The 18,258-nt window shown below is 45.5% G+C and overlaps 1 protein-coding gene across 2 annotated transcripts; it reads right to left on the reverse strand.

Moving 5' to 3' along the window:
* Positions 1 to 7,672: 7,672 nt before the first annotated feature.
* Positions 7,673 to 16,665, reverse strand: POLR3GL (RNA polymerase III subunit GL). 2 transcript variants are annotated; one of them, XM_019436546.2, is made up of 8 exons: positions 16,489 to 16,664; positions 10,661 to 10,828; positions 10,205 to 10,334; positions 9,429 to 9,497; positions 9,029 to 9,085; positions 8,718 to 8,791; positions 8,473 to 8,586; positions 7,673 to 8,169 (listed from the first exon to the last, which is right to left on the reverse strand). In XM_019436546.2, the coding sequence occupies exons 2-8, from the start codon at positions 10,784 to 10,786 to the stop codon at positions 8,083 to 8,085; spliced, it is 657 nt and encodes a 218-aa protein (XP_019292091.1). In that variant the 5' UTR covers positions 10,787 to 10,828; positions 16,489 to 16,664; the 3' UTR covers positions 7,673 to 8,082. The 2 variants fall into 2 exon arrangements, with proteins under 2 accessions (XP_019292091.1, XP_019292094.1); XM_019436549.2 differs by lacking the exon at positions 9,429 to 9,497 and having other exon boundaries at positions 16,489 to 16,665.
* Positions 16,666 to 18,258: the final 1,593 nt, after the last annotated feature.

Below are 18,258 nucleotides of genomic sequence, written 5' to 3' on the forward strand. Positions count from 1 at the left end.
CTCTCTCTGCCCCTCCCCCGCTCACACTCTTTTCTCTCAAAGATGAATAAATGTTAAAAAAAATTTTTTTTTAAATACGTGCAGTGTTAGAACAGGCAAACAAGTGCTTGTTATCTAAAATAAAAGAGGAGCCACGTCCACCACAATTGATTAGTCTTGATTAGTTCACTCCCAGGCATGTCTCCAAAATCGTTCTTCCTCTGTGACCTAGCAGAAATAAGGCCCGTTCTCTCTTTGCTCCCCTTGATTCCTCCTTCCTGTATTAAGGGAACAAAACAGTCTGAGAAGTCTCTGTATAGAAGCTGACTCAGCCTAGAGTTAATTGTGGTAGGGGAGAGGTTGGGACTCCCACCTCCAGGCCAGACCAGGTCCTCTGCACACCCTGCATCTCATATAGCTCAGGGAGCACTAGACTTTTCTCTCTCATACACCCAGAGTGCTTCACAGGCCTCTGGATTAACTCTGTCACCTTCTGGAAATTAATTGAGCTTTCTTAACTTTTCACTACACAACTTCAGGGGAAATCTTCCCACCGTTGAGAGACAGAAACCGAGGAACATACAATGGGCATACAATGCGACACTGCAGAGAACTCTCAGACTCCTTATTCAAAGGTAATGCATCTCATTTGATTTTTTTTCCCTGAGGTGGACCAGACCAAGTGGCACAAAAGCTAGTGGAGGTGAGCCCTCTGTTGAGGCCCAATTTAGCCTATTTGGGCTATTTCCATCCTGTCTTGAGGTTTCCCTTAGCTTGACCCTGCTGTATTCTTTCCTGGGTCCATTCTGTAAGGAGAAAAGAAGGAACAGACTCTGAAGGCTGGGATTTTTCTGATGCCAAGTTGACTGGCCATCTCCAGGCAATGGGAGTGATGATGGGAGAAGAGACCAGACAGAGCATAGGTGCAGGATTGTGGGTCTCACATGCCTTGAGCATTTGGATGCCAAGCAAGATCTATTCTCATTGTTGGGGCAATGGAGCTGCTACCTCTCCAAATCAATCAAATCGTCGGTAAACAGGTTCTCGGAAATGTCCTGGCTGGGCTGGGTGCCTAGCTTGGATATTTTTAACTTTCTGGACAGATAGAGGAAGGATTTCAGTTGCTGGGAAGGGAGGTGGGGGGTTCAGGGGCATGAGAACTGTGCTTCCCTTATATGATTCTGTGGCTGAAGACCCTCTCCACTTCACCTGTCTAAATTCTGACTTCCTCCTTCACCTGTCCAGATTGACAGCAAATCTTTCCTTTGTCTCCTCTTCTCCCATTTCAGTCTACTCCTGCTTTTTCACCCTTCTCTTACCTTCCAACTCTGAGGAAACTTGGCTTTCTGTTCACGACCCCAAGATGTTTTTAGCTCCATATCCCCGTAGATCAAGGAAAGGATGCTCAGGCCGGGGCCAATGGTTCCTTTGCTTTTCTTAGAGAAAGGAGTAGCCTGCCAGGGACACCCAGAGGCTTCTCTTCAGTCCTACCTCTTCAAGCTCTCCTGCGGGACAGCTGCAAACTCCCTGCAGCCTCATACACCTCACTGCCCTGAACTCTTGAGAACAGAATCTGAGATCCTGGAAGCCCAGATGAGCCTTGTATATCTTTGGAAAGTAGAAGAAATATTGGTTGAGGCCAGGAGCAGCAAACCAGGGGGCCACTGGTGGAATCAGCCTGCAGCCATTTAGAAACCTATACAGTTTCATCCTAAACATTTGAATTGGCGGTAAACAATTAACCAGATTTTACCAAAATCTGTTCTGGCTTCTCTTAAAAAGCATTATAAATGGATAAAGAAGATGTGGTATATATAGACAATGGAGTATTACTCGGCAATCAAAAAGAATGAAATCTTGGGGCACCTGGGTGGCTCAGTTGGTTGGGCGTCCAACTTCAGCTCAGATCATGATCTCACTGCTCGCGAGTTCGAGTGCCGTGTTGGGCTCTGTGCTGACAGCTCGGAGCCTGGAGCCTGCTTTGGATTCTGCCTCCATCTCTCTGCCCCTCCCCCGCTCACACGCTCTCTCTCTCTCTCTCTCAAATATAAAAAATAAAACATAAAAAAAAAGAATGAAATTTTTCCATTTGCAACAACGTGGATGGAACTGGAGGGTACGCTAAATGAAATTAGTCAGTCAGAGAAAGACAAATATCATATGACTTCACTCATATAAGGACTTTAAGAGACAAAACAGATGAACATAAGGGAAGGGAAGCAAAAATAATGTAAGAGCAGGGAGGGGGACAAAGCATAAGAGACTCTTAAATATGGAGAACAAACAGAGGGTTCCTGGAGGGGTTTTGGGAGGGGGGATGGGCTGAATGGGTAAGGGGCATTAAGGAATCTACTCCTAAAATCACTGTGGCACTGTATGCTAAGTAACTTGGATGTAAATTAAAAAAATAAATTAAAAAAAAAGCAATTATATTTGGTAACAACCAGTCCACATTCCTTCATGGTGTCAACCTGTTAGAACTGAAGGGACCAGGCAGGCTCTCTAGCACCACGCTCTATCATATTACACTCACCTGCTTCACTCCTTTGTCCCTGTCTGACTCCGGACTGGTGTTGGGGCTTAAAGTTGTTACCTCTACGTAGAGCTTCTCAAATATTTCCTCTGAGGGACCGCTTAAATTAGGGAGAATGAACCCTTTTCCCCAGGGCTTCTGGGACTCTCCAAAGGAGCCTGTCGGAAGCTAAAAATGTTGTTGGCCAAAAAAAGTACCTATTTTATGTTGAAAAAGTGCAAATTTTGATTTATACTGCACCATATATTTGTGTAGTTTTAGCATAACAATAATTTTACCTTCCTCTACCAAATCTTAAAAGTAATATGGACCCTCTAGAAGACGTACCGTGTGTATTCTGCAATTCCAATATTCCTCGCTACATCACCCAGAAGTAACCCAAGTTGGTCATCACAACGCTAAAGACATGAGGCAAAGACAGACATGGAGAGAAGTCAACAAGAGGAAAAGAATATCAAAGACAATTAGTCTGAGTGATAAGCTCTTTCTGGCCCCAAGTCACACCTCCTGACCTGGCCCAGTCCAGCTCCTGGGAAGTTTGTAGACATCCCTGATATCTCTGGACAGGTGTTAGAGTGGTGGCTCAGGGTGAAGAGCAAGTCTCAAAACAGGAGCCAGGCCAAGTAAGGGAGAGGTGAGGGGCCAGGAGCAGCCAACTATGGTTAGACAGGAAAGACTGCAGGAAAGACTGTCTAGGGGTCAGGAGAGACGCTTGGGGCCAGGAAGCGGAAGGCTAAGAAAAGGGCTGGTCAGCATTTGCCCTTTCTTCCACTGAGCCCATCTTTGTTTCACTTCCTCTTACCACTCATGCCTCAGAAAAATGAAGTAAAAGAGTTACCTTGACCTCTTTAGATGAAGGAATCTCCTTTCCAGAATAGCTGCATCTGCTGCCATAGCTGAGCAGAAGGAGGATGAGTACCAGGGCGTCTTTCAAACCCGTCCAAATGGGATTCCATCTGTTCTCTCCCCATGATGGGAAATACCCCAGATCTGTGTCCCTGACTTAGGTGAGTTTGTTCCCCCCATCATTTTTTTAAAACCTTTTTTAAACGTTTATTTATTTTTTTTTTTAATTTTTTAATGTTTATTTTTGAGACAGAGAGAGACAGAGCATGAGCAGGGAAGGGGCAGAGAGAGAGGGAAACACAGAATGTGAAGCAGGCTCCAGGCTCTGAGCTGTCAGCACAGAGCCCGACGTGGGGCTTGAACTCACGGACTGTGAGATCATGACCTGAGCCAAAGTCGGACGCTTAACCGACTGAGCCACCCAGGTGCCCCTAAACATTTATTTATTTTTGAGAGAGAGAGTGTGAACAGGGGAGGGACAGAGAGAGAGAGAGAGAGAGAGGCACCCACAGAATCTGAAGCAGAATCTGAAGCAGGCTCCAGGCTCTGAGCTGTCAGCACAGAGCCTGAGGCGGGGCTCAAACTCACAAAGTGCGAGATCATGACCTGAGTTGAAGTCGGATGCTCAACCAACTGAGCCACCCAGGCGCCCCTGTCCCCGCCCCCATCTGTTTTAGCAAAGCAAAGACAGGTCTAACTAATCTCCCTCCTATTCTAGTACTGTCGATGCTGCCCTGAATGTAACAAAGAATGGCAAAGACAGAATTTGGATATTTTTCTATTGATCATTATACACCAGGGGAAATGGAGTCACAGGTTGGGGAAGATTCAGAGAGAGGTAGGGTCCCGGTTTGGGGAAGCCCAGCTTAGAGCTGGGGATCCAGGGAGGAGGAGGTGTTTGAGAATGGAGAATGGAGACCTCCAGACTCAGAGGTCTTGGAAGCATAGTATCTCCCCGTGTTGGTCAGGCCTGGGTCTGAGGAATCCTTGGACCTTCAAAAGGTCTTAAAAGCCTTGGGCCTTACTTGGCCTTTCAGGTCCTGCAGTTAAAACTGGAGCTTTGTCTTCCCACTGAGTCCCATTATGGTGACCGGGGAAACATCCCTTCTCGTTAGGATACAAAATACCAAATTAAGTTCTGTTGGGGGTAAAGCAAAGATCTTTCTGAGGTGATACTAGGAAACTAGAACTTCTTATTTTTTGGCTTTCTGGTTCCAAATGACCTTGAGGAAATAGGCTCTGTAGGAGAAAGTTCAATGGAGAGGGGGTCACCACTGGTCTGGACAGATTAGCTAACTGAAGCTATTCCTGTCTAGCTCATTCCTCCTCTCTTTCCTCCAGCCAGACATAATGATATGATGGGAGATGAAGACCTGCTCAACCAGCCCCTTCCTCTGTCAGAAGCTTCTCGGTTGAACAGCTTCATTTGACTCCTGGCTTGCAGATTGTGACCTTGAACTCTGCTGTAGGGGTTGTCACCTCCCTCGATAGTTGATAGAATTGCTGATGCTTCTACCACTGGGGCTGAGGCAGTTTCTTGGAAAGGACTGGCTGGATGCCTGAGGTATCTTTAGCTTGCCCAGGCTGAAAATAGGTGGGGGAATTCTGAGGATGGAATGAGTTCAGCAACAGCTGGACACGCCCTGACCTTTGTTCTCAAAACCATTTGGATTCGTGCAGGTGGGTCAACACCAGCTTGAAGGATTCCTGGCGGCTCTCTAATCCGAATTCTGTCTCATGCATGAGGAAACTGAGGTTTGCAGGCTTGTCATGACTTTCCCAAGGGCACAAGGCTGTGGAGTGGTGAAATTCCATAAACTGTAACTCCATAAACACATGACCATAACCAGTGCTTTGCTCAGTTGAGTCGGCAGCCTATCCCCTGGACTTAGTTCTCAGCCAGCCTACGCCTGCAGGCCACCCTTCCCTCCTTTCAAAGTCCAAACAGCAATAAAAATGAATTGAGGGAAGTCATTGTCTTTTCCTCGCCAAACCATGGGTGCCCTGTCCCCCTGACATCTGATCTTCCAATTCCCTTGGGTCTCCACCCCCATCTTCTAAACTACACATTGCATCCAGTTTCCCATCCAGCCCTCCCTCAAACCACCTGAGTCCCTGTGAAGTTTGGAGACTCAGCTCTTAAGCTTCCGGCCTAAGGTGGGAGGGGACCAGAAGCTAGGGATGGAACATAGGGTAGGGGAGGATAGGATTCTTGCCAGAGAACCCACTCTGCCTGGGGCCAGCACAGGCCTGGCTGTGTGGGGGGAGCCATGTGTTCAACATAAGCAGGCCCTGGCAGGCAGGTAGCACAGCGCTGAGCAAGCACTGTGTGGGCCCTCTCTAAATGTTTGCAATAGGAGCCTCAATCTCTAGCTTCTCAGGTGGTCCTGCAGAGAAAGAGCAGTCCTGACTGGTGACTAGACCTCAGGCTTCAGCCTCAGCCTGCCCGTATGGAAAGTAGGGGAGAGGTCAATGGAAACAGTCAAATTCTGCCTGGAACGGCTCTGGAATCTGGGGAAGCTGCTAGATCCCGTGTCTCTGGCTTTGTTCATTTGTTCAGCAAGGTCACCTGCCAGGAGTGGCAGGATGCCAGCTAGGAAAGAATCCAAGAATGGTCTGATCTTTCTGACTTTGTTTGTGAGGCAGTACAACTGAGCCCAAGTGGTCACTCCAACCTTTGTCCTCCTTTCTCCCGGGAAATGGGAAAAAATGTATTGTACATAGAGGTGGGGGCAGGAGTGCGCTCCAATCCTCCTCTACTGTCTTTTTTCTAGACTCTTTCAGAGTCCTAAGCTGGCATTAGGTGGGATTTGAGGGGATGGCTGTGCCCCCAACATAGACACAGATATAGCTGATCAGATAGGACTGGTATATGTGGTGGGGCGGCTGCAGGGGTGGGAGAGTAAAGGAGATCTTTCAGTGTCTTTTATGTTTGTTTCTTGCTGATTTCTCCCCACCAACAATCACAGGCTAAAGTGTGACTATGGGAAACCCCAGTGACAGGTCCCCTGGCCCCTCCCCCACACATTCCACTCACCCAGCACCTTGGAGAGCTAGAAAAAGAAACACAACAATCACCACAAATTGCTCAATAACTGTGGAATGTTCTCTTTCAATTCCTGTTTCCTTTTCTGTTCTCTTGGCTGCCTCTACCTTAACACCTATTACGGAACCCCAGCCTGACTTTCAAGGTGCTTTCCCTCAATAGATTCACAGTTCCTGCTTAGTTTTTACAATGGGGGTAAGAAATACCTTACATGAGATTGCCAGTCTCTATCACTTGATGCTGTATGGAATTCAGTCGGCCTGCCTGGATATGGTTAGACAATTTCTTGAAGGCTTTCCCACATCCCCTCTTTATGACTTTCAAATGTTTAGTAGGGTCGCTATGACAGCATCCCAGCTATCTGTGCCTGCCTCCTTATTCAGTTCCTATTCTGGACACGCAGCTTGCCCGTGACTGTTGCATGGACCAACTGGCTAGAACCAATCAGCTCACTGAGGGCTTCCCAAGAAGCCAATCAGAGCCTAGGGAAGTGACCTCACCCCAGGGAGAGCCGAGTGGGTGAGGAAGCATCTCTCAGAGCTGAGCTGTGAGTGTCCCTAAGTCACTCCCCTCCACCCCACCCTCCTTACTTCCTGTAAAGCAATACCGCCTACCCCCTCCACCCCAAGAAGGGAGTGAGAAAGACTAACTACCTTCCACAAAGAAGAACCAAAAGAGATACTGCAACTCAGCCACAAAGCAGCTTCAGGAAGTGGAGAATGGTGGCTCCGTCTGCACAGACACATCTTTCAAAGTGGGATCCCTCGGGTCTGGAAGAAGGTGTGCGCTGGGGAGGAATCAGCACCTCCTCCCCACTCCCTCCCTGCACCTGGCTTTCTCGACTCTCTCTCACAAAAATAGCTGTAATCTTTCCTTGTAAACAAGGACAAGATCAAGGTCAAGTGTGGGAAAGAGAGGGCCTGTGTCCCTGTTGAACACACGTGACAAGAGACGATCATGTCCCGTGACCTGAGGACCAGAGGCTCAGAAGCCGGCTGGTCTTACAGGGCGTGGGCCGTTCTTCTCTACTACTCACTCCGCACAGCCTCATAGATGAGTTCCTGAATGTTCCTTGGCAGGGCTAGATTAGGAGTATGTGTCCCGCCATGGGAGTGGGACGGAAGGGGTAAAGGACAGGAAGGCTGCAATGCCAGTGTGTCACACTGGACTCTGACAGGCAAGGGAAAAATGCCCCAACTAGGCCATTCCCTTCTTTTCGCCAGGCTTCTCCCATCAGGCCTCACCCTGGACAGACAGACAGACAGACAGACAGCTAAAAACATTTTATTTAAAAATATAAAACTGGCCTTACTCCTCCTAACTGCATGCACCCCCAATTATCTTCCACTACAAAAAAGTGCGGGGAGTGGCATGTGTACAGCTGTCTCAGCTCTAAAAGCCCAGTTCTTCTCTGACCCTTCCTTCTTTCGTACAATTAAGACATTGGTCCTTTGCCCTTTCCCCCCAAGCTATCAGAGGTGACACAAGGGTAGAAGGAGGGGAAGGGTGGAAAAGAGAACTATCTGTCATCATTCTCCATTCCTATCTCCAGGGCCAGTTTATCTGGACTCTAAGCAAATGATTCGCTTGTCCACAAAACCAAGTAATAGCGACAGTTACTTCTGTATCTTCAATCAAGAACGATGTGAAGGTCTGAGATATTGTTCAGGGTCCTTCTTCAGTATATAGCCTCATCCATATTGTCATCACTGTCACCCCCAAAGTCCTCTCCATTGTCAAAATATGACATGATGTAATCAGTTTCCTGAAACAGAACAAAAAGAAATCAAAGTAGGCACGTTTTCAGCATTCTCCTTCCTCCCGGTGTATCAGCAGCCGCCCCCCTCCTCCCACCCTTAAACCATTCCAGGCCTGGGAAGTCCCTTGGGGCTGCCACTTGCTCTTGAGAAGAGCCTGGGGGCACATGAAGTGGAGGGCGCTCTCCTCTGGGGGGACATCTCCTTTGGCTCTCCAACCCTCTGGAGAACAACCCTGGTGGATGGAACTGAGACTCCCAGAGCTTATGAGAAAGAGAGGGGAACTGAGGGTGGAAGGAGAGCCCTCTCACCTCTTCATGTTCTTCTTCGTCGTACTCCTCTTCTTCTTCCTCTTCCTTCTCTTCTTCTTCTTCTTTCTCTTCATCTTCCTCTGAAGTCACTTCCTCCTCCTTCTTCTCCAGGGTCTGATGTAAAGATGAACAGAAGAAGAAACTTGGACTCAGCTCAGAGAAGGGAAAGAATGAGGCACAGATGGGCCAAAGGACAGGGAATGGGGCTGGGACCCAGGTGGTCTCTATGCACATTTCCTCCTCACCTCCAGTTTCTGTATTGTTTCTTCCTTATCTTCTGTGTTCTTGGGGGGCCTCTTGGGGATTAGGATGGGGGTCCCTGGTCAGGGAATCAAAAGGTGAATCATCTGAGAGCAAACTTCCTTGTTAGCGGTCCACCCCACCCTCTTGCAGAGACCATGTCACTCTGCTGCCCTCATGTGGCCACATGGCACCCAGCTACCATACTGGGTGGAATGGGCAGGAACTGGGACGGCAGGCAAGACCACCAACAGCCTTGGCCCTCCAGCTGGTGAAGGAAATCTCTCTTCTGCCTCCTTTTCCCAGATATACTCACGTTCCTTTTGTAGCTTCCTTACTCGGATCTTTAACTCACGGGGTAAACGTCGCCAATCTGGGAACAGTGGGAACATAAAAGTCAGTAAGACCCTGCCTGGGGTCTCCTGTGAATAACCAGTTTTAAAGGAGAAGTAAGAGTCAGGATAATGGTGAGGAAGGAAGGGATTGGGTCAAAGTTACTTGGAACAAAACTGTGGCTTGGGTGCCTCCAGGGAAACGGGGGCTATTTGATAGGTTTTCAGGTAGAGTCTGAGAGTGTTTGGGAGGACATCTAGGGCTCCCATGTGTAAATACTGTATAGAGGGGAGGAGGGGACAGAGAAAGGTGGATGGGCTGGTGGCTTGTGGCATCTCAAGGATTTTAAGAAAGGGCAGGCAACGAAAGGGCCCATCACCTACCAGGGTTCCAATCGATGGCATTGTCAATCGGCCCTGACATCTGATATTTGTCTGAGTAACGCTCCACATCTGAGGGGTCAGAGGCCAAGGGTCAAAGTTTTATCCTTTCAGAGCCCTAGAACAGGGTTGTTTCTGAGGACCCAGCCCTCTCAATACTCAGGCACTGTCTGTTCCCCAAGCTCAGAGCCCAGGGGATCAGCTTTAACAAGGACCTTCAACACTCATCCATGTTGTCCCTTTGCCACCCCAAATTACAATGTTTTGTTATCTCCCTTAACCCAAAGGCATGGCTATATTGAGAGGTAGTGTGATACGGTGGAAGTACACTAGAGAGCAAGAGACTAGGGTTTCAGTCTTCCCTTTACTCCTTGTTAATGGGGCTACCAGGCAGGCCTTTCATGCCTCTGAGCTTCAGCTCCTAAGGCTTTAATCAGAAAGCACTGTTTGTCAATATACTCCAACACTGCACTTCCACACCTGTTGGTAAATATCCAGTATCCCAAGCCTCCCAGTGACTCCCCTTCTCCAGTCCCTCCTGGTCTCCCTGACCTCTTTGTAATCCTGTTAAGCTTAGGAGGGCTTCTCAGAGACCCGTGTGTGAGACTCAGAACAAACCATGGATAATGCATTTCAAATGCAGGGGTAATTGTTATGATCTCCCCAGTTAGACAGCGAGCTTCCTGTGCTGCTTCTGGCCTCTCTGGCCCGCAGAGTGCTGTGTACAGGGCACTGCTCATGAAAGGCACTCAGAACACGATGCTAGCATTCCAACTGACCTCTCTTGGGGACAGCTGGCCGGATGAAGTAGGGGAGCTGCCTCATGGCCCCTCGTAGCTCCTGCTTCAGTGCCAGAACATATTCCCCTTCCTCTCCTGAGGGCAGAGGCACTGGGCGGAACTCCAAGGGCTAAGGAAGAAGGGGCAGTGGTCACTTCAGGGAAAAAACACTAGAGAAAAAATCTAGAAGGGTCTCTCTCCCCCCCCCCCCCAGTTCAATCCAATGCTCCCACTGAACAGAGGGCCAAGAAAAATGTGGGGAACAATACAGTATTTTGAAAGCTGGGGAGCTGAGAGTATGAGAAACTAGCTTGCCTGGGAAACATCCCATGTGAGTTGGAAGCATAGAGACAGAAAGGGGCAAGATGAGTTTTATGATGGCCCACAAGGAATCCTGGATCATATATAGTCAGCCAGGGGCACATGGGAGTCTCAGGAAGGGGGGCAGATACTCACAGGGAAGAGTGGAGAAGGCTGCAGGGTGGGTGGGGGAAGAGCATCCCCCTTCCCAATGCCCACAGCCTCCATGTTGAAGGTCAGCTGGCCCCGGCCACGACCCCGGCCCCCACCCCGACTGGCCATGGTGGAGGGGGCCTGGGTATTCAGAGATCCAGTGAGAAAAACCTGATAAAGACAAAAACAAAGAGAAAAGTATGGTAGAATGATAGGCAGCCAGGGAGGTGCAAGACACTCAGTCTTTTCCCCTAGGGCCCCCAAAAACCAGTGTAATTCAACAAATGTTGATAGGAAAGGCATTGTACCAGGCAGCGTATTTCTGGAAATACAGACATGGATGAGACATAGTCCCAACAGGACAGATAACTGCAAAGTAGTGTAACTCTAGCACAAAAGGGAAAGTGATTAGACCTCTGGATAAAACTTCCCTCCATCCCTAAGGTAATTTGATATTTGTCACCATCTGCATATCACCATCTAATCTTTGAATTCTTTCTCTCCCTGGCTTTCCACACCCAACCAGGCCCCAATTCAATCCAATGCAGTGAATTTCAGCAAAATATGTATTAAGCATCTACTATGGGGGATAAGGATAAGTCATCAGTCTCACGGTCAGTGGTGGGAGGTGGGAGAACCATTACAATCAATTTATTTTTTTGTAATACCACTTAGGAGCACTTAGAATCTTAGAGTTGGAAGGACCAGTAGAGGTATCTAGTCCAAAAGCTCTCCCAACCCAGTACTCCACTTTGTAAGTTGTTAATCATTTCACTTCCAGTGGCATTTTCTTTTTTTTTTTTTAATTTTTTTTAATGTTTATTTATTTTTGAGAGAGAGCAAGACACAGAGTGCAAGTGGGGGAGGGACAGAGAGAGAGGGAGACATAGAATCTGAAGCAGGCTCCAGGTTCTGAGCCTGATGAGGGGCTCAAACTCACAAACCGGGAGATCATGACACCCAAACCGAAGTCGGATGCTTAACTGACTGAGCCACCCAGGCACCCACAGTGGCATTTTCTTAAAGAGAGCGTGTCTGTTCTCCCCCAAGGCAGCCCACCCCACAGTGATAAACTCTGATGAATCGAAAGTTCCTTCTGTTACTAGAAGTAGCAGAACTCTGCCTGTTGTCATCAATCTTAAGGGACCAGTCAGAGGAAGGTAGGATGGGGGGTAAAGTTACCAAATGAAAATGAAATTTGTAAGAAATGATATCCCAGTGACAAAGAGCACACCTAGCACCCAGATCTTGGTTTCTAAGACCATTTTCCAACAAAAAAAGACCCAGGGCTTCTTGGAGAAATGGCTGATTCTAAGGGCTGAGGCAGGAAATACCCAAGGCGAGCCTGAACCATCTTCTAGTGCCAGGAAGTAAAGAAGCACTCAAAACAACAAAATACAGACATTGGCAGGCTATGTCAAAGGGGCATAAGAGTCTACTGGAAGAGATCCCAATGGCCAAAGAAGAATTTGAGCAATAAAGTAGTATTAAGTTATAACCCCAAAGTATAAAATAAATATCATGAGTCCACACTGATAGAAAGAAATGATTAAATAAGTTAATACATGGGGGAGAAAAGACAAACCTCTTGTGTAGAATTCCAAATAAATTATGTAGATTCCATCCTGAAGAGGGGGAGTAGAACTTCCCACTTCTTAAGGGTGGACTATATATAGGGAATTTTGTCCAATTTAGCTTTGGAAAGGTGGGGAGCGGTATAACTCTACAGTGGAGAAAGTGGACAAACACTACTTCAGTCAGGTGACCAAGTTCAACATCAACAATATTAAATTACACTGCTAGTATGTGCCCTTAATATGATGGGATAAGGGAGAAATCTAGGGGGACTGGGATAATGAGGGGAGGCTTGATGAATCACAAGATCTCAAGTTAGGAAAAGCCCTCAGAAATCATGTATTCATTCATTCAACAAATTTTTATTGAGCATTTACTATATGCCAGACACAATGCTGGACAATGGGGATCATAGTGAATCTTCTACTCTAGACATGCATCCTTCCTTGGATAAACCATATTTAGTAAATTGTTATCTAGTTTCTATTTAAACATCTTTAGTAAGAGGAATCCCTGGCTCACTTTGCAAGTCTTCAATTAATAATATTTGTTCTTCAATTAATATCCAAAAAACACTCTAAACAAGAAATATATAGTTAAACAAAATGCACTCAACAAAAGATTAGCTGGTGAAAAAAAGATTTAGAAATGTGTATAAAGAAATCTATTTTGTCAAACACACACATACATACTTTCTTCATGTATGATGAAAAAAAAAGTTGTTTTTGAAGGCTATACGCTGAAAATTAATATTGGTTAATTTGAGGTGATGGGTGTTTGCTTTTTGAGGGGTTATGTGTATTTTAACGTTTGTTTTCTATACTGAAAGGTATTTCTTTTGTAATAGGAGAAAAATAATCATTAAAAAATTTTAAAATATACCAACAGAGTAGTAGGTGAGATTAACAATACGTAGCAGGAAGGAGAGGGTGAAAAAATGTGTGTCTGAGGAATTTGGAAAGTTTTAGGTCCAACAAAAAATGTGAGGAAAAAATAAGAAGTTAGCTAATAGGTTAAATTGTGATCTGATTGAAAGGACTTATTAGGAGAGAAAAGATGTCTCATGGACACTAGAGAAGAAGTAAGAATTTGTAAGCATGTCTTCAGGCCCTTTCAGGGGAAAGGACACTAACCAGCTGGTTTAGGTATAATTCCACTTGACAGACCCAGTTCTGGCAGTGGGGACAGGAGCTGTTTTTATTGCAAAGCAGTAAGGAGTCAAGAAAAAGCTGTGAGCTTTGAGGTTAGACACATTGAATTCCATTTCCACATATAACCAAGTGGCCTCCAAGGATGTGGGGTTAAAAGAAAAAAAAAAGAGAGAGAGGAAAAAAAGAAAAAACTTTATTTCATTGAGGCAATAAACTGGTGGTTGGTTGGGAAACTGAACCATCCATCTCAACCCCCTCAGGTCAGGAATGTACCATGAGTTTCTTCTCTTTAAGATTGTGATTGAATCTAAATTCTTGAGGATATTTAGGGTCTTCCATAATCTGGTCCCAAATTGCTTTTTCTTATCGTCAACCCTCCCTAGAGTTCACCTGTGCACTCTCCTTCCCCCAAACAACAACATCTCATATACATGACACTCATTCCCATTTATGCCTAACTGTATTGTGGTAGAAGTTACTAAGAAGCAGATTTCAACAAAATACAGAAAAACCATGACATCAAATTTAAGAAAGGCAGTATGTGTAGTGGTTAAGAACATGGATTTGAATTCCAGTTCTGCCATTTCCTAGCTATACAACCTACAGCAATTTATTTAATATCTCTAAACCTGTTTCCTCATCTGTAAAATGGGAATAATAATAATAATAATAATAATACCATCTTAATTCATTCAACAAATATCTACTGAGTGCTTGTTATATGCCAAGCACTGTTCCAAGTGCTAGGGACATAGCAGTGAGCAAAACAAACAAAAACTGCTATACCAATGGAGTTTAAATTGGTGGAGTTGTCAGTATACAAATATTTCAAGCCATGAGACTGGGTGGGATCCCTAAAGGAGTGGATGTGAACAGAGAAAAGAAGAGATCCAGAGATTGAGGCCTAGGGCACTCTAATATTTAGGGTTTCCTATATTTGTGACAAATAAAACAAGGAGTTAATACTCTTATTATATAAGAACTCATGGACATGCAAATGAAAAAAATCATACCAATAGAATAAATGTGCAAAGGACATGAATAGGCAATTGATAAAATAATGATCGACAAAACCATTCTTCACCTACCAAATTGACAAACACTTAAAGAATAATCAGGTTGCCACAGTTTTTTTGAGATGGGACACTCTCATACCTCATTGGAAGGATTGTCTTTATACACAGTATTTCAGGGGAGCAACAGCCTTTTAAATGTTCATATCCTTAATCCAGTAATCCTACTTTAAAAAATGTACCCTTAAAGATGTCATCATATATATAGTCAGACATGTAAACATGTCTGGTCATCAAAGAGCCATCCATGGTAGCAAAACTTCTGAAATAACTTAAATGGCTCAACAAAAAAATGAATGGTTAAAAAAAAATCAAATATCCATTTTCGGCTATCATGTAGAAAGAAAAATGACTGCAAATAATACTTAAAGGCAAAAAAAATGTTCACTATGTACAGTGGAGGGAAACAGAATAAAAATTATATTTGTGGTATAGCCTGATTTATGTAACACACACATGTATACGTGCAGAAAAGAAATTGATAATAATAATATTATAATAATGGTTATCCCTAGATCATGGTCATGAAATAATAGACATTTTCATCTACACCTTTATGTGTTTCCCAATTTTTTAGAATAAATGTATATTACTTTTTAAATCAGAAACCAAAGGGAGGGTACCTGGGTGGCTCAGTCAGTTAAGGGACTGACTTTGGCTCAGGTCATGATCTCACAGTCCGTTGAGTTTGAGCCCTATGTCAGGCTCTGTGCTGATAGGTCAGAGCCTGGAGCCTGCTTCAGATTCTGTGTCTCCTGCTCTCTCTGTCCCTCTCTGCTCGTACTCTGTCTTTCTCTCTGTCTCTCTCAAAAATAAATAAACATTAAAAAAAAAGAAAGAAAGAAACCAAAGGGGATGGTTTTTCTTTATTTTTAAGAATGCTACCACCAGGACAGTGCTCCTTCTTTTACAATGGAGGTGAGGAAGGCATTTCGTTGAGCTACATATTTGTTTAGAATATTTGTTGGATATTAACTGAAGAACAAATATCCAAAAATGGGATGACCTGCAAAGTGAGCTAGGGAGTGTTCTTACGAGTGATGTTTAAGTAGAAGATGGGTAACAATTTACTAAATATGGTTTATCAGAGGAAGGACGCATGTCTAAAGTAGAGGATTCACTATGATCCCCATTGTCTAGCATTGTGTCTGGCATATAGTAGATGCTCAATAAATATTTGTTGAATGAATGAATGAATGGATGGATGAATGAATACATGACTTCTGAGGGCTCTTCCAAACTTGAGACCTGGTGATTCATCAAGCCTCCCTTCACCATCCCAGTCCTCCTAGCTTTCTCCCTTCTCTGGACTGTGGGAGCAATTGCATTACAAACCACTAACTTAAGAGATCTTAATTAGATACTGTATTGTATTTTATTTCATCTTTTATTAATTGTGCCCTAATTATGCTAGGAGTTTAAAGTTGGCCTTCGCAATCAATTCCATTCAAGTAACCTTTATTGGGCACTTTGTATTGAGTACAAGAACCTGCCTACAAAACCTTATATTCTCAGAAGAACAGAGAAATATTAGAGACCACACACTAAGTGCTCTAATAGAGGTACGCATAAAACGTTACCTTCAGACTGGGGAACAATTAATTACGAAGAAAAAAAAAAAAAAAAAAAGGAAGAAGAGGTGGTCCAAGAAAGCTACAGGTAGGAGACAATATTTCAGCTGATTCTTAATAGATAACAGGAGTTTGTCAGACTCTTAGACAAGGGAATAATGATAAAATATTCGGGGGAAGCTGATGCCGTAACAAAAAGTCAGAGATACAAGAGTGAATCTTTCTCACTTTGTGCTTTAATCTGTCTCCCCTATGCACGAAAGAAAACTGCAGTTCTCTGTATAATCGGTACAGCAATGGGAGCCCTGAAGAGAAAGGGAAAGAAGAGTAGGAAACCAGAGGGGGCTGATCCAACAGGCTGCCAGAATGCGTTGTCTATCTATCTCGCAGCGTGGCCCTGGCGAACTAGTTCCGGAGGTGTGGGACAGAACCAGGTCAGCGCTACCGGGACGGAGCCTTACCTGCTGCCCCTCCCCCACGCGGAGCCCACGTCGCAGCCAACTTGAAATTTTCAGGTCTTCCTCTAGCTTCTGGCGCCCTAGCTCCGCCTCCCAGGGCTTCCCATTGGTCAATTCTCCCGGCCAATCTAGGAGAAGACCAGGAGGGAGATCCGCCCACTTGAAGCCGAGGAGAAGGAAGGAGGGGGAGAGTCAGCCAGAACCCAGGCTTGGGAAGCCCGGCGTGGTGCGGAGAGAGGGTTGCAGAATCAACCAGGGCTTGATTATTTCCGACCTCATCTCAGATGGCGGAGCTCCTGGCTAGCGAGAGTTCACACTTAGAACTCACCGAGGGACACTGTTGAGAAAGCTCCCACAGAGAAATGAAAGGGTTGTTCCTTAGGGATCACTCTTTTTGTGACTGGGGCTTCACAGCTGGGTCTCCCCTCCATCACTCCTGCCTTCCCCTCCAGTCCTACACGGCTTCCCTCCAGCACCACCACTGAATACTTATTTTCTATTATTTTTTCCCCCTGTGGGTTGCTGCCATGTCTGTGAGAAGATGAGCGGAAAGTTTGGGGAAGGAAGGATTAGGAATTAGAGAACCAGAGTTGGGGAGGCAGGGAAGGAGCCCAGTGTTTCCTACATCTTCTATTGCCTTCCAGCTCCTCCTAGCCCTTGCTGAAGGGGGGCATGGTTGGTGGGAGGGAGGCGGAGAGGAGCCCTATTTTCATTCACACACACACACACACACACACACACACACACACACACAAACAGGGAAGGAATTCAGAGTGGACATAAAATCTAGGAGTTAGTCAAGAAGACTATCCCAGATGTCAGAGAAAATGGGCCTGGGAGTGAAGCCTCTTGACTTGGGAGATCCAGTGGGAAGTGCCCCATCTTTGGAATAGGACAGAAACAGAGCTGTGAGGCTTTGAAGAACTTGCTTAACTTAGGTATCAGTTTCTTCACCTATAACAAGGAGATAAAAAGGAGATTCCTACCTTATAGCATTGTTGTGAATATTGGAAATAATATATGTGAAGTACCTGGCACATAGTTGGCGTCCCGTAAATGGTGGCTAGTAAAAATGGGTAGCTTCCCAGCAATATTTCTCTTCCTCCTTCTCCAGGAACATTATTTTTAGTATCTTGTGTCTGGTGGTCGCCAGTATGAATGATCTCAGGTGAGTTTTCCAAATCCTTGGGATTTTTTTTCCCTCATCTTCCACTTCCCTGATGCCTTCCAGCTGGACACAAACTCATTCCTAAAATATGCAGATGGAAGCTATGGTAACCATGGAGACAGGGCAGGTGGCAAGGAGAGGCAGAGACAGACAGCAGAGAGAGACGGGTTACAATTGTGACAGATAGGCAGAGAGAAGACATCAGGAGTCATTGGACAGAGACCTTCAGGCAAGATGGAAAAATAATGACAGTCTAAGCAAGATTGATTGTAAAGAGATGCAGTGAGAAAGGATGTGTTACAAGGGTCACTCTTCTCTCTTCCCCTTTTCTCTCTCCCTCTCCCCCTTCCAAGAATGTGGGGAGGAAGGCATCTGGGAATGCCCCCTGGTGTACCTAAAAATGACCCCGTATATCCATCCACTCTCCTCACACTTATCTGAGGTCTGTACCAGGGAACTGAGGTTCAAGTTTATCTGTGCTGTGTGTTCCGTTTAGGAGGAGGTGGAGTGAGGATGTACCGCTGTCTGGCTCCAGCTCCCCCTCACATGTAAACTACAAGGAGGCAACCAGATCTCTTGCTTCTCTCTGTGCAGTATGGACTCCG

The sequence above is a fragment of the Panthera pardus genome, unplaced genomic scaffold (assembly GCF_024362965.1).
Source record: "Panthera pardus isolate Hobbes unplaced genomic scaffold, ASM2436296v1 HiC_scaffold_11, whole genome shotgun sequence".
NCBI classification, from domain to species: domain Eukaryota; kingdom Metazoa; phylum Chordata; class Mammalia; order Carnivora; family Felidae; genus Panthera; species Panthera pardus.